A 15,515-nucleotide genomic window follows, 5' to 3' on the forward strand; every position below is an offset into this window, starting at 1 on the left:
CCGGGCTTGCCAGGGCCTCTCCGTCCATAAAATCGCCATCGTTAGATTCCTCTCGACCTGCTCATTCGATCTGTTGCCCACACGAGGTTCCCAACCCTTCTTCTATTGCCGCCATGAACATGGTGTTCTCTGTTCTGTATGTTCGACTGAAGGTCGGTCATCACCAAAGGTCTTTGGCAGAAAAAACCTAACAAGGCATTTAAAATGGAACAAAGGGTAAAGTTTGGTAAGTAGGTGCCATGGAATAAGTGATTTTGTGATGGCATATCCGGGACAAACGTTTGCAATGGCGTATAAAGAACAGAAAAGAACAAACTCAGTAACTAAGAACATATCTTAATCTTATATATTCCGTTCTCGTATAGTAGAAAAAAAACAATGTACTTAAAGAACTAACTGATACAAATCTTAATCTTATACATTTATCGGCTTTCTTTTCCTCCTTTGGTTTCAGCTATTATCCTCTCAACTCTTATTGGAACTCTAAAAGCCACTGCCATGGCCCGTGATATTCACATTGCTGCACCTGCCCTCTGCTTACCAAGGCAAAGAGACATTGAATATCGGTGCACATGCAAGTGAGGCAGCAGAGGAAGTTGATTTTCTGATGGTGAGTTCTAATTTTCTAGCTCACACACTTGACCAAGGTTACTGGATATTCAAATAGTTCAGTATCATCATGGTTTTTGGCAGAATGTTAGATGTTCTTCTGATAAAGCACAGAGAAAAATTCAGATTAGCAAATGTCAGAACAAACTGAACTTCATTCCATTGCAGCTCTGAGTGGAGAAGTGAACAATTGGTTACTGAACAATGCTACACTGGTTTTACTTGAAGTACAGTTCAAGCAACTTCTTCAGGGTATCAAACACGCTTGTGAATGGGTCAAGTGAGACTGGTGCCTTTAGCTTGAGATCTGGGAACTGATTCGTCAGGGCCTCGTTCATCCCGGGCATCGACATCATCAAGGCAATCTGGTCTGAGGACATGTACTCGCAGTCTTGAGGGGTGTCCTTGATCTTGCTTGGGTCATAGCCGAAGTTAGCAACATAGGACTTGTACTTCTCAATGAATTCTGGCCCAGGGTTGGGTGTTCTTGAGTATATCTGATCAATGGCCAAAAGATGTTATAGTGCTTATGGTGTTTCAGATTACGAGTGCATCAGATGAGATGTGTTTACCATTATAAAGGTATACTTTCTGTACTTGCTTAATATTATTATCATTCAACAGCACACACTTTTCAATGTTCAGTTATGCATAAAACAAATAAAGTTTTTTTTAGGTAAAACAAATAAACTAGGCCTACTTCATTGATTATATTATCAGTTCTTAGGACAATTTGATGGTAAGATCTTTTTTCCCCAGGACTAGCCTGGTTAAAACCACAAAATAAAGAACATTGAGCAGTTCAGAGTTCAGCTCCTCACCTGAATAAAGCTTGTATCCTTAGCTCCAGACACAATTGCATAATTGTCATAGTCTGTTGCAAGGACATCATAGGGTTCCTTGGGTATGAATGGCAGTGTGGGGAACCGGAGAAAGCATTTCCCACGGATCATCTCCTGCCTCTCGAGATCTGTCTCAGCGCTTGCCATGTCCTCTTCAGAGAGGCATTGCACCCTCCCTCGAATACCAGTGATGTATCCGTCAGGTCCACCGTGGACACAGAATGTATCCACCTGGATTGAGCGTGCCTTCTCATCAAAAGAATACACTCCCTGCAGTTCCAAAAAAATTGTACAACATTCATTTACAGACTATATCATGCAAAGTGTATGGAAAATTGGAAATACCATCCCTATCTCAAACAATTTTGTTATTAAGATGTCAAGTGCTAGTTTATCATGACTGATTATTATGATATATTATTGCAGCACCATCATGCACAGACAGAGATGTTTTTTTAGATAATGGAGAAATTTCCGGCTTCAGACATCCTCTCCAATCTGTTTGATGTTTCAGGCATTGCAATACCTGAGTACAATGACAGTCTTCTTGTCCCTGACCAGCAAATCCACGTTTGAACGAGGCTACCTCAAACCATCTACCAGAGTAGCGAACTGGATCGAAGTTCTTGGCGGTCATACCCCTCATCATCATCCCTGTGCTGCCGTCATCTGAAGGGTTGTCAAACTTCAGAGGAACTGAAGCACTGTCAATGGCTGCCACTGTTGTGATCTGGCACAAGCCTGGACGGGCAAAGGTTTCTGCAGGAATAGCCTGGTCAACAAGAAGAGTTCATCGACATTGTGGAATGAATACTAATTTTAACTGGTAATCTTACTCCCATTATTTCCATGCATGTAGTGTGCACTGAAGTCAGCTACTTTTTGCTTACTTGATTGAATGAATCATGTGGCTACTCTGGTGCACCTTTGCTCTTTCCTTATGTTTCTTTTGATGAACAAAATTGATCTGTATGTGGTCTCTAAACCTTAGCTCTTTGGTGACACGTATGTGCATACACTAAGCAGCTACAAACGTAATGCGAAAAGAATCCTCTTTGTGGTCTCTAAGCTTTTGTGTTTGTATCGGATATGGTACAAGTGGATCTAATAAGATGCTGGAACATGTAAATAGGTACCTGACTAGGTGGAGAGACGAACACAAGCGAAGCAGCAAGGCATGAGATTAACTGCTTGGATACTAGCCCATGTTTGTTCTGCTGTGTTTCCTCATTCAGAGAGCATCTGACCATTTTCTGTCCGTTGGTGCTACATCTTCTCCTGCCAAGCCGAAACCAACAGACTCAGTGTGGAATGGCATTCAGAAAACCAGTAAGTTTTACTGCAACTTTTCATGCTTCTTGTCGTAATATAATCTGGATGAACTCATCTGCATCGCATCCAGGCCAAGTGGCCAAGGAAGGCAATGATAAATCACACACAACATTGCTTTCGCGAGCTAACTGCCAGAGTGGTAGTCACCGTAGCTGGATCATTAGTAAAGTGGGGATTTCATTTAGCATCTATATTCAGGAACACCCAAACACGCTTGAGATTCTAATAGCATCTCAAACCTTGCCGTCAGTCCCCTCCCCATTGTCAACAACAACCACCCTCCTCAACCTGACCCAGTCGACAAGCATCACCAAGGAAAACTAACCATAACGCCGGCACTCTGTTCCTGGGCCAGTACCTGGAAGCTGGAGAGCAGTCTGGGCGCGACGATGCAGGAGTGCAGCCCAGCACCACGAGAACCATGGCGCTCTCCCGTGGCCTCGGTCGCCTCCAAATTTCAGGAGTCAGGACAACGAGATCGATCACTTAAGGTTTCTTCGCAGCGGATTATGCAGTGGAGTTTTGCTGTCCATGGTGTGGTATGGCAGTTGGCAGCTCGGAGATGAAAGGGGAGCTGCTCTGCCTCTGCTGCAGCCTGCAGGCCGATGATGAATCTGGGACGGGAGTGAAGGTGAAGGGCATCCAGCGCCATCCAATGGGAGGTCCCCACGTCTGCCGACTCTCGGATTGGAACGGGAAGATCTCGGAACGCGAGTTCTTGACATCTCTGTCCTTGATTGGGCCTGGGCCGAATCTCATAAGTGCAGGCCGGATTGTTACGTAAAAGCCTGCTTCCTGTTCCCGCTCGCTGCCAACGGCAACCCAGTTGCTGTCTTCTTGTTCTTGCACCTCTGCCTGTCTGCCATTCACATGCACATTCACATGCATGTGGGAGATTAGCTGAGGAGTAGAGTAAGCAGCTGAGGGAGATTAGCTGCGTCTGTCACATGCACATGCCTGATGTCGCCGCGCTCAGCTGTGATGCCGTTCGTTTCCATTTGATACTCCATATCTCGATGCCTCTTTTTCCATTTGATACTCCATATCTCGATGCCTCGACCTCGATACCACTAAACTATCAGAACTGGCGCTGGCGATGGGCCATTGCTCACATCTTTACAACTCTGCCATCTCCACGCTCCCCTCTCTCCCTGAACATCTCCTCGCCATCTCGATTTCTCCACCGCTGCGTCAGCGCTCGCTCTCGCCGTCCCCGCTCCCGGATTTGCTTCTTGGCAGCGGCAACAACAGCAAACAGGGATTTTGTGTTGGCATAACAGCACCGGCGATCAACTTCTGCTCATTTCCCTTGGGTTGGGTTGGGTTGGATTTGGGTGAGTACTTCTCATGTCCTTATTTATGTTTCTCTACTTCCATTTTCTTTACTCTGGTCTGGTGACCCCAGTTACCCAGTATATATTTTTTTCTTTGGTGTTACGATGGCATTTCTTATTCCTAAGCGATTTATTTCCTCTTTCTGCGTGTGTGCAGCGTCCAAGTTTGAGTTGCCTGTAACCAGTGTAACGTAGTACGCGCGAGCATGGAGCTCGCCGTCAGCGCCGCGAGCTGGGCGGTGGGCAAAGCGCTGGCCCCCGTCACGGGCGGCTTGCTGGAGGCGTGGGCGGCCAGCGAAGGGCTCGGCCCCAACGTCGACGCCCTCAAGGTGGAGCTGCTGTACGCGCAGGCCATGCTCGAGAACACGCGGGGCAGGGAGATCCGCAGCCCTTCGCTCAAGGAGCTGCTGAGCAAGCTGCGTCAGCTGGCGTACGACGCCGACGACGTGCTGGATGAGCTGGAGTACTTCCGCATCCAGGACGAGCTCGACGGCACCTACCATGCCGCCGATGTGCACGCCGGGGGTTGCGTCCACGGCCTCGCCCTCAACGCTCGACACACCGCGAGAGCTGTCGCTGCTAAGCTCAACCTCTGCTCCGGCGGCTCTGCTGGTGACGTGATCCTTGCCGGTGATCCCGCTCAGCAAGATAAAAACGCGAAACAAGGATGTCTCTCTGCTAGCGTCTGCTCATGTGGCGGCCGGCAGACGGTCAGCTCCTTACCGCCATCTCCTACCAACCAGGATGATGGCCAGGAGGCTGCACCAGCATGTGGCATCAGTAAGCGTCTTCTCTTCTCCCTCCCATGCTGCTTTTTTATATTACCATCTGTTGGTGCATGCTCTGACTTGTCCGAGGATCATAACATGACAGGAAATGGACGGCAATTCTTGGGTGCTGTCTTGCCTCCTAAGGTGCAACGATGCTTCTCGGGCGTTTGCTTGTGCCGCAAGCGTGAGACGAGCTCGTCACCACCAGCACCCAGCAACCAGTGCAAAAAGAAGGTTGGCGGTGGATGTGTATGCCTGCTCAAAGTCACTTCTACTGCTCGCAGCGCTGCCCAAGTCGTTGGTAAATGCTTTCCATGCTGCTCTTTTCCATCTGACAGCGACGATAATACTCACCCTGGCATGTTGGAGAAAACAAACATGCCAGAGGATCAAAGGAGATTTCTCTGCTGGACGTCCAAGGTACAAAAGGGAAAAAACACTGCACTACCACCAGAACTGAAGTTTAACAGGGTGAACATCTCTACAAAGATGAAGGACATCATAGACCATCTCAAGCCTATATGTGCTAAGGTCTCCAACATTCTGAACCTAGAATTCATGGGTACAAACCGTATCACTGAAAAAGACATTGCTAAGAAACGGCCTATAACCACCCCCGAAACTACGGAACCTCAATTATATGGGAGGGAGCAACAAAAGAAAATAATACTTGACATTGCCCATGGTAACTCTTCTGCTGATAATGAACTAGTTGTGCTTCCGATTGTTGGTCCTGGAGGAATTGGGAAGACAACTTTTACACAGCACGTATATGAAGAACTGAAGAACAACCCTTTTGAGGTCGCAATTTGGATATGTGTCTCCCTCAATTTTAATGCTGGTAGGTTGGCTCAAGAAGCCGTGAAAAAAGTTCCTAAAGTTGTTAATGAAAAAGAAAACAGCAGTGTCGAAGAGCTAATCGAACAAAGATTGAAAGCTAAGCGGTTTTTGCTTGTACTAGATGATATGTGGGCATGCCATGAGGATGAATGGAAAAAATTGTTAGCTCCATTTAGAAGAGGGGGAGGAAAAGGTAGTATGGTAATTGTGACCACTCGGATTCGTGAGGTGGCAAAAATGGTTATCAAGACAGTTCACTGTCCAGTAATAGAAATGGAGCGCTTAGAGGGTGAAGATTTCATGCATTTTTTTGAAGCTTGCATATTTGGTGGTCAGCAGCCATGGGAAGGTCACACGGACTTACGTGAGGTTGGGGAAAATATAGTGAGCAAATTGAAAGGGTTTCCTCTTGCAGCAAAAACCGTTGGAAGATTACTAAGAAGCCAACTTACTTTGGAACACTGGACTAAAGTTCTAGAAAGCAAAGAATGGGAACTTCAAACCAATGATGATGACATTATGCCAGCATTAAAGCTTAGCTATGATTATCTTCCTTTCCATCTGCAACAGTGCTTTTACTATTGTGGTTTGTTTCCTGAAGACTATGAATTTGACAGTAAAGAGTTAGTTCACTTGTGGATAGGACTAGATATTGTACAACCATGCGACCTGACCAGAAGAATTGAAGATGTTGGCTTGAACTATATAAATGACTTGGTTAATCATGGGTTTTTAAAAAAGAATGAAAGAAAGGATGGTTCTCCTTATTATGTTGTCCATGACCTACTACATAATTTGGCAGTGAATATTTCGTCATTTGAATGTCTCAGCATATGTAGTTCCAATGTTAAGTCAATACAGATTCGCCAAGATGTACGTCACCTGTCTATCATGGTAGATAACAAGGACGTCGAGGACATAAATACTTTCAAGTATTATAAAGATGACTTGAGTGTACTTGATAAAAGATTGAATGTTGAAAACCTCCGTACTTTGATGGTGTTTGGGGAACACAGTGGAAGCTTTGCCAATACTTTTTGTGATTTATTTGAGAAAGCTAGAGCCCTTCGTGCTATTTATTTATTTGGAGCATCGTCATATGCTATGAAGGACATGTTGAACAAGCTTCCAAAGCATATTCATCTTCGTTACCTAAGGATCAAATCGACTGATGGCACAGAAGATGACACAGAAGACAGAGACTTTAATCTTAGTGCTCTGACTAGACTTTATCATTTAGAGGTCATAGATATGCAGGAATTCAAAGGTCACTGTGGTTTCACTTTCACAAGACATATGAGCAACCTTCCAAAGTTGCGACACTTTTTGGTGCCACAGGATAAGCTTCAACTTCACTCTAACATAGTTGAGGTGGGAAAACTAAAATTATTGCAAGAGTTAAGGTGGTTTGAAGTTGGAGAGACTAAGGGTTTTGAACTAAGTCAGCTTGGTCAATTGTCAGAACTTGGAGGTTCACTTTCCATTAGTAGTCTTGAAAGGATACGAGCAATGGAGGATGTGCATGAGGCAAGATTGATACAAATAAAACATTTGCACAAGCTTACACTAGAATGGGATGCCAATCGACCTAAGAAAGATACCATACATGAAGAAAATGTATTGGAGATTCTTATACCACCTAGTGCTCTTAAAGGCCTTTGCATTAGAGGCCATGGAGGTACTAAATGCCCGCAATGGCTAGGTGAGAACCTCTCTGTCAAAAAATTGGAATCGCTTCATCTAGATGGTGTAGCTTGGAATATATTTCCACCTATTGGAGAGTTCTCTCTAGTTAATGAGCCGTGTGAAGAAATTTCGAATAATAATATCTGCCATGATAAGTTTCAAAATTTGAAGAGACTGGAACTAGTTATGCTACCAAGTTTAAGAAGCTGGATTGTCAAGGCACCTTGTCATCTGTTTGCTCAATTGGAGGTGCTTGCCATTAGGGATTGCCGTGAACTAACGGAATTGTCATTTTCACATTATGCTTGCTGTCAGCAACAGAAAGAGGCAAAGATAAATTGGTTTCCTAGACTATGGGAGCTCAACATTGAAGACTGTCCAAAATTGTTGTCCTTTCCTCCTGTTCCTTGGACTACAGCTCCATGCCCGGTTAGGATAAAAGGAGTTGGTTCAGGCCTTAAGAAACTTGTTTGTGAAGAGGATTACAAATCTGAATATTCCTTGGAAATTAAGATGAAGGGTGCTCTGGTTAGTGAGTTATGGAATATGTTGGCCTTTGATAATCTAACTGAACTAAAAAAGTTGGAGATGGACACATGCCCTCCTCTCCCACTGCATCACTTCCAAATGCTATCATCCCTAAAGAGCCTCGGGTTATACGGAGCTTCAAGTAGTGTCTTTCCGTTGGTAGAAGGTGTGAGGCATGCCGAATATCATTCTCCAGCTGAATGCATAGACATTAGTCAGTGGGATGCTAGTGCGAAGGAGTTGACACAGCTACTGACTTATTTCCCCAACCTCTCTGAACTGAACATGTGGTCATGTGAGAAGATTACAGGGCTAGCTGTAGTGGAGAAGCAGGCAACAGAAACACCTGCGCTGGTATCTTCAGATAATAAAGTAGACGACGATGTAGAAATCGAGCAGCAGGAAGGCACAAGAGGAGAGGAGGAAATAGACGCATCATCAGCAGAAGGGCTGCTGCTCTTGCCTTCCCAACTACAGAAGTTGTGGATATACAACAGCCCAGAGCTGAACCTCTGCTCATGCTCCGGTCCAGCCGACTACAAGTACAACAAAGAAGCAGGACGAACTAGTACAGGAAGAGGGCTCCAAGGTTTGCGCTCCCTCCGATCGTTGGAGATCATTGATTGCCCCAGGTTCCTCTCCTCCTATTCGTCATCCTCCTCTTCTTCGTGTTTCCCCTTCCCACCCTCCCTGGAACACCTCTCTCTTGAAGGCGCGGTGGGCACGGCCACGCCGTTGCCTCTCTCAAACCTCGCCTCTCTCACAGATTTAATCATATTGGGATGTGGGGATTCAAGAGTCGAGGGACTGCGGCATCTCCTCGCCCAAGGTTGCCTCACCGAATTAAGAATCCGCGGAACCCCCAATTTCTTCGCTGGTCCCGAGCCCCCGCTGCCCCATGAACAAGAGTTCCCATCCTCTTCCTCCAAACTGCGGGAGCTTTGGACGGATGACGTCGCGGGCGTCCTTGCCACGCCCATCTGTACCTTGCTCTCTCCCTCGCTCACCGATTTGAGATTTTGTTGGGACAAAGAGGTGGATCGCTTCACAAAGGAGCAAGAGGACGCCCTTCAGCTCCTCACCTCTCTCGAGGAGATCACATTTTGGGGGTGCGACAAGCTGCAGGGCCTCCCTGCAGGGCTTCAAGGACTACGCAACCTCAAGAGATTAAACATCTGGAATTGTGCGGCCATCCGGTCGCTGCCCAAGGATGGCCTCCCAATTTCACTGCAAAAGTTGGAGATAGTCAGCTGTCTAGCCATCCGGTCTCTGCCCAAGAACTGCCTCCCAAGTTCACTACAAGAGTTGAATATAAGCCATTGTCCAGCCATCCAGTCTCTCCCCAAGGACTGCCTCCCAAGTTCACTGCAAAAATTAGAGATCAATAGCTGCCCAGCCATTCGATCGCTGCCCAAGGCGAATGACCTACCAAGTCCACTCCGAGAATTGGATGTCCGGTATAGCAAAAACGAGGAGCTAAGAAGGCAGTGCCGCAAGTTGATTGGAATCATTCCAGTTGTCTACGCCTGACTCAGCCAAGGTAACAAAGAGGTGGAACTTCCTACCCACCAATTTTGCTTTCATTCGTTAATCCCATAAAAGTCAGTCGTTCTCCTTTTATTTATTTGACTGCAATCATGGTTTCCTTCAAAATAACCCACTTGTTTTCACCTACTGTGCAGGGCTCTTTCTCAAATTGTACATTCTTCTAACCTCCGGATTCTCACTGTATCTACACATGATTCTGAGTTGTCAAGCATTAACAACATGTCAACATCTCAGGATGAGCCTAACACCCTGTACATGAAAATGGTTAGTATCCTATATGCAAAATACCCTTCAGTCCCATACAACATTTACAAGTTTGATCCACATTTTGATAATCTACTGCCTGTTGCTTTTGTTATTTGGATGCCTTTTGTTTATAATCATCATATAGTTCGAAACATCTGTATTGTACTTGAGAAAACTATCAATAGAGAGATTTTTCTCACTCACAGAATACTGAAGTGTGAGTTAGCTGTTTTAGAATGCCTCGCAGCTTGCAAAATATGCTCCATTTAATTTCAAGTTGTCTTGGGGGCACTGCTACAGAAATAAGTACTTGTTAGTTTATTTGTTTATTCTCGATTTTGCTAGTTTACAAGAATAGTGCTTCTTAGATTGTAGAACCTTGTTTGACTACTTGCCTTTTGCATCCTTATGTTTTCTTTTTAACTACGAGAGTACTTGTTACTTCTGAACTCTGATGTCCTAATTTCATTGCACAATATTGAGCTGATTTGTTGTATAATCACAATAATTTACTGTTTGCTTTGTTGTATTTCAAGTTAGCGTAACTATTGGGGTTTAATGAACTTCATGTTCGTATGTATTCTCACTTTCTCAGTATCTGCAGGATTTCTATTCTGACTACATAACAAGTGAATGGTGCTAACCTCAAATACTATCATACTGCCACTACGTTTTGTAGATCATCTTCATTGGATCATCCTAACTATTATATATAATAGAACAACTCTGAGATCAGATTATAGTAGTGCAAGGTAATTGCTCTTTGTTTTTTTCCTAATCACATGAACGTTAAGCCATTTTTACAGATATTATGTGTCTATGTTATACAAGTGCTCCTTGACACGAACCCTACATATTTTAACCTGCAGTTCACAAGGGTTCATCAAGTCCTTGAGCTGTACATCGTATAATCTTGTTGAATCTTTCTGAAACACATTGTTGCACCTTAGGGGATTGAGTGTGTATTCCTGTTGTTAGAAAATCCTTGTGTCAAAGGTAATTATACTATATTTGCTAGTTTTTAATGTTACCCATGGGGAAAAATAGTGAGGTTGGAATTGTTTGTGATATTTTGGCTATTCAGAATTAAGATTGTTGTGTGCCCACGTTTGAGGCTTTAGAAATGACGTAGCATAAGAAGATATTTGTTTTTTGCGAGCACTGACTGAAGATGTTGAACTGAGTTTTTTTCTTATGGAAAAACCGAATGTTCTTCCATCCGTTTTAAAGAAAATCATTGTTTCAATACTTCTATAAATCTACAGCAATAATAACAAGGATACATATGCATTGTGTCCTGGTAGCAGATTGCTAACTAGGAATGCATTGTATTGTCCTGATCAGCCAACTAAAGATCAGAAAGTAACATCTATGTTGATCAACTGCACATGTTCAAATATGGGTATCTTGTGATATAACCATAAGTGTTTAGTGGCTTCGTAACTTATTATTTACATCACTTGTGTAGAGTATATCCTCTGAAGGTTGAACCCCAATGTGGCCACGGAACGCATATGTAGGCAAAAGTTGTGGTAATGAAGGCAATATTCTGCTACTGCAACAGCCAAAAATGATTATTGTTAAGTACATGCACCTTTGTCTGCTAAGTCCTCAAGTATTAAGTTTTTAATTACATGTTGCATATTATTTCCTAAGCATGCTGTCAACAGACCTGATGTTCTGGACTCTTGCCTACATCCTTGCACATGGATGTTCTGTATTAAACTAAAAACACCTCAAAGTTCAGCTTGTTGAGCTCATGGGACCTTCATATGAAAAAACGAATCTGGTAAGTACCTCGAGTATACTAAATTTTGCTTTAGTTCCTTCTTTTTTTTGTTATGAATTACTCTGAAATGTTTACTTTGATGAAGTGGTGAACACTTAAATCTTTATTGATATTTTTGCCACAAGATGTAATGAGGAAGGTACTGGCAGAAATGTGCAGTGTTTGGTATTCTGGAAACATGTTAAATCAGTTCAAAATGTTGAGACACAATTGAATTATAAATGTTTTCATGTCAGGCCATCTCAAATGATGCAGATATCAGTTAAGTCATGTTGCTTAGTAAATTACCATGCTGCTCTGAACTGTCCATGATAATAGCATGCATCACTTCAGTATTTTGTAATTGTGTGTAATTTGTTCCCTCTAGTAAATTTGGCTATCCTGGTGAAAAATGAAATTCTACCTTTGGACTCTCTATTTTAGATTATAAAGGAGATTAGGAGATGCATATATCTGACATGATTTGAATTTGCATAGAATAAACTGATACTCTGTTAATTGGCATGTAATATTTTGAACTGACTGTAATTCTCTAGTGCACGAGTAATTTAAATTCTCATTATTATGCTATAATAACTTGTTTCCTTATACTTTATTTCACTTATTATAATGTAATGGAAATTTCCTTCACAGATTTCTTCTTTTCTTTCTTCATGCAGTGAACATTGATGGAAAAGATAAATAAGAAGATTTACAAGCGCCATTCTCAATCACCTTAGGTAGCATTACAGATAGTTAGGTACCATAGTTATGTTTTCTTTTTACCGTGAATTATGGTTTTACTTGTTATGCTTTCCATGTCACAGGAGCACAACTTGTTCTTCTGCTAGACCACAAGCTATCCTGCTCAAGTGCACAAGTGCAAGCTTGCCTAGTGCTGCTCAAGTGCACAAGTGCAAGCTTGCCTAGTTTCACTTTTGTCGATCTTCAAGATTCAGTTACAAATGATATAGGCAGCTAATGTGAAAAGTCTCCTAATGTTCGTCTAATTTTCTAATCAAACATTGCATGGCAGCAGTGTTGGCATGAAGATTTGGCTGATTCAAGGAGGTTTCTGGCACTTCAGTAGTCAACATGAAACTACTACTACACCTACTGTTCTATTCACTGGAACAACTTCAGATGTTCCTACTGGGTCATTCTCGTTCTCTATGGTCTGCTTGTTGATTGGCAGATCAAGCAGCTGTGAACCAAGAGCTCCTTCACATTACACTCATCTACTCCAACAGAGTAGCTGCATGCATCCGGTGGTGCTCACTCTTTTTAAGCACTCATCCTGGATTGCTTATGAGGTGAGTGTTACACGTCTGCTCAGGCTCATTTGTGATGCCAGTTGACATTTGTAAATGCCATTTTTTCTAGTAGAAATATTGGTCAACCTTTTCCCTCGGACCTTTCTGCAGGCACTATGCCCCAAAGTTGTGCCAAGATTACCATCATCTTCAGAAGGTATCGCTTCGGGACATCATCATTTGGCTTGAAGCTAGGCAAGGCTTCTTGCATCTGTCAGGTTCTTGCCATAAGGATGGCAGGGGGAAACTAAGCTGAAGCGTCGTCAGGGAAACTCAGAGAGCGCACTATTGTAGTTGTAGCAGTGAAGGGATGGATCTATTGCCATTTGAGATGAATCGCGTCATTCGACTTTTCCTTTAGACAGCTAATGTTGCTAGCTTGGATAATTTTTCAGTCGAACTTGGTAGTTTAATGGTTGTGCACTGATATGTCTCCGGCCGATTGTATTTTGGCAACTATGCAAGACTAGTTCATGTATCTGAGATGAGACAGACTATTCGTTCTCATCAACAAAGCATAGGACAGCAGTCCCCATCTAAGCTTTTGTGATATATATCCGCCCGATCAGCCCGAGCATGGAACACATGCTGCCTGTGTGTGACATCGCGAATCCGGTGACAGAGACACACGGTGTATACGTCGATTGCGCTGCGACATTATTATTGGTCATTGGGCCCGGACACAGCGTGCCCACGACGCAAAAAGAAAGTTGATGTACACTTTTTTTTAATAAATGATAGTTTATATCCGGCTTCATACCATGAGGTAGAATCAGGCCAATTATTACAAGGTTCGACCCAACGGTGAGCACACAACTTACACAGTTCACGAGTTTACAGCCAGACTTTAGAAACACAATGCGTGAAGTAAAGTCTTGACTAAGAAGGACCGATAAATCTATTTGAGAACCACCTATTGGAACTAAAGAAATGCAAGGCTGATGTCTCTAAAAGCCGCCCAACAGATGTCAGCTGGTCTCGTAGATCATCACGTCGCTGCAGTCTTGCCCATTGCCGCAGCCAATGGGTTCCTCTGAAGAGTACCTGCAAAAAAAATTTCGGTCTACATTTGTCAAAAACCACTTCATTTCTTGTTATCCAAATTGTCCAACATAAAGCCGATGCTGCTGTTAGTAACAATGAATTATGAATAGTACCACCAACTTTAGACCAATTAACAAATAAATCATGTATGCTGAGGGGAGGTGATATCCCAAACACTAAGTGTACAGCGCGCCACAGGAATTTGGCATAAAAGCATTCGAAAAAAAGGTGATGAATAGATTCTGGAGAGTGACAAAAGCTACACCTTGTGTCACCATTCCAGTTACGTCGGGCGAGGTTCAGCTTGTTCGGCTGGTGCTTTAGATCATAAATTTCCAACCAGAACAGTATTTTTCTCTCACACGAACCAGCCAGCAGTACTTCTCCACGAACCAGCAACGAACAAGCCCAGCCTGCCGAACAGGCTGGTTATCTTTGGTAAGGACCACACCTCTTTTTAGGTACCACAAAAATATTTTTATTCTTGTAGGTATTTTAATCTACCATAAATCTTGTGACACTTTGACCCCAGTGTTGATTAACGCAGCATAATAGATTTTATAGAATATCTGCCTGACGAATATAGTCCCCAAACAAAAGCATCCCTTTCCCCCTGTAAATTCACATCTTGTAACGAGACAACAATTCTATGCCAGTCCCTTAGGTTCGTACCCACCAGGTTGCGACAGAAGGAAACGTTTAGTGGAACTGAAGCAATTACTGTTGACACCGAATCTTGTTTTCTTCTCACAATATTGAACAACGAAGGAAATCTATCCTTCAATGGCTGATTTCCCAACTAAGTGTCCATCCAAAAACGAGTCTGTGACCCGTCTTTCACTTTGAATGAACCAAAGCTCATGAAAGAATCTTTAACATTTATCAGACCTTTCAAAAAATGAAAATCTGTTGGCTTTTTAGTGCATCCCCCTAGAGTCTTGTCTTTTATATATTTATTCCTCAACAATTCTTGCCACATGCCATCTTCATTCAAAAGTTTAAAAAGCCACTTACTCAGCAAGCATTTGTTTTGTAGGTCTAGATTGTGTATACCTAAGCCTCCTTGGCATTTTGGTTGGCACAAGATCTCCCATTTGGCCAATCTATATTTGCGTTTGTGTTGATCATTTTGCCAGTAGAATCTTGATCTAAAGCAGTCAATCTTTTCTAATACACCTTTAGGTAATTCAAAGAATGACATCATAAACATCGGTAAGCTAGAGAGCACCAAGTTTATTCAGACCAAGCGACCTCCTACCGAGAGCAATTTACCTTTCCATCCACTAAGTTTCTTCGTAATTCTATTTTCAATTGTCTGCCAATCTTTATTACTCAACTTTCTAGTGTGCATCGGTAAACCAAGGTAGCGGAAAGGGAATTTACCCACCCCACATCCAAACAGTTGCGAATAAAACACCTCATTATCCCTTGCTTTACCAAAACAGAAGATCTCACTTTTGTGAAAGTTGATTTTAAGCCCTGAAAGTTGCTCAAAAGTACTTAAAATTAACTTCATGTTTCTTGCTTTAATTTTTCAAAATCATGGCTCATAAATAACATTGTGTCATCCTCATATTGGAGAATGGACAAGCCATCTTGGACAAGGTGGGGGATGACCCCTTCTACTTGACCTGTTCATTGGCTCTAGCAATCAG

At 43.1% G+C, this 15,515-nt stretch overlaps 2 protein-coding genes across 17 annotated transcripts; one reads left to right on the forward strand and one right to left on the reverse strand.

Annotated features, from left to right (window-relative positions):
- Window positions 1–296: 296 nt before the first annotated feature.
- Window positions 297–3,376, reverse strand: LOC136497583 (chloroplastic lipocalin-like). Of its 2 annotated transcripts, XM_066493438.1 has the most exons (5): window positions 3,142–3,376; window positions 2,588–2,729; window positions 1,978–2,223; window positions 1,431–1,721; window positions 297–1,106 (listed from the first exon to the last, which is right to left on the reverse strand). In XM_066493438.1, exons 1-5 carry the CDS (start codon window positions 3,204–3,206, stop codon window positions 828–830), a joined length of 1,023 nt encoding a protein of 340 aa, XP_066349535.1. In that variant the 5' UTR covers window positions 3,207–3,376; the 3' UTR covers window positions 297–827. The 2 variants fall into 2 exon arrangements, with proteins under 2 accessions (XP_066349535.1, XP_066349536.1); XM_066493439.1 differs by lacking the exons at window positions 2,588–2,729; window positions 3,142–3,376 and adding an exon at window positions 2,288–2,561 and having other exon boundaries at window positions 1,978–2,210.
- Window positions 2,644–13,368, forward strand: LOC136497575 (disease resistance protein RGA2-like). 15 transcript variants are annotated; one of them, XM_066493416.1, is made up of 11 exons: window positions 3,835–4,117; window positions 4,275–4,897; window positions 4,991–9,481; window positions 9,624–9,753; window positions 10,340–10,487; window positions 10,605–10,731; window positions 11,204–11,314; window positions 11,406–11,524; window positions 12,184–12,243; window positions 12,331–12,816; window positions 12,928–13,368. In XM_066493416.1, exons 2-3 carry the CDS (start codon window positions 4,324–4,326, stop codon window positions 9,469–9,471), a joined length of 5,055 nt encoding a protein of 1,684 aa, XP_066349513.1. In that variant the 5' UTR covers window positions 3,835–4,117; window positions 4,275–4,323; the 3' UTR covers window positions 9,472–9,481; window positions 9,624–9,753; window positions 10,340–10,487; window positions 10,605–10,731; window positions 11,204–11,314; window positions 11,406–11,524; window positions 12,184–12,243; window positions 12,331–12,816; window positions 12,928–13,368. The 15 variants fall into 15 exon arrangements, with proteins under 15 accessions (XP_066349510.1, XP_066349513.1, XP_066349516.1 ...); XM_066493419.1 differs by having other exon boundaries at window positions 11,204–11,267; XM_066493413.1 differs by lacking the exon at window positions 3,835–4,117 and adding an exon at window positions 2,644–2,780 and having other exon boundaries at window positions 11,204–11,524.
- Window positions 13,369–15,515: the final 2,147 nt, after the last annotated feature.

Source organism: Miscanthus floridulus, chromosome 12 (genome assembly GCF_019320115.1).
Source record: "Miscanthus floridulus cultivar M001 chromosome 12, ASM1932011v1, whole genome shotgun sequence".
Taxonomy (NCBI): Eukaryota; Viridiplantae; Streptophyta; class Magnoliopsida; order Poales; family Poaceae; genus Miscanthus; species Miscanthus floridulus.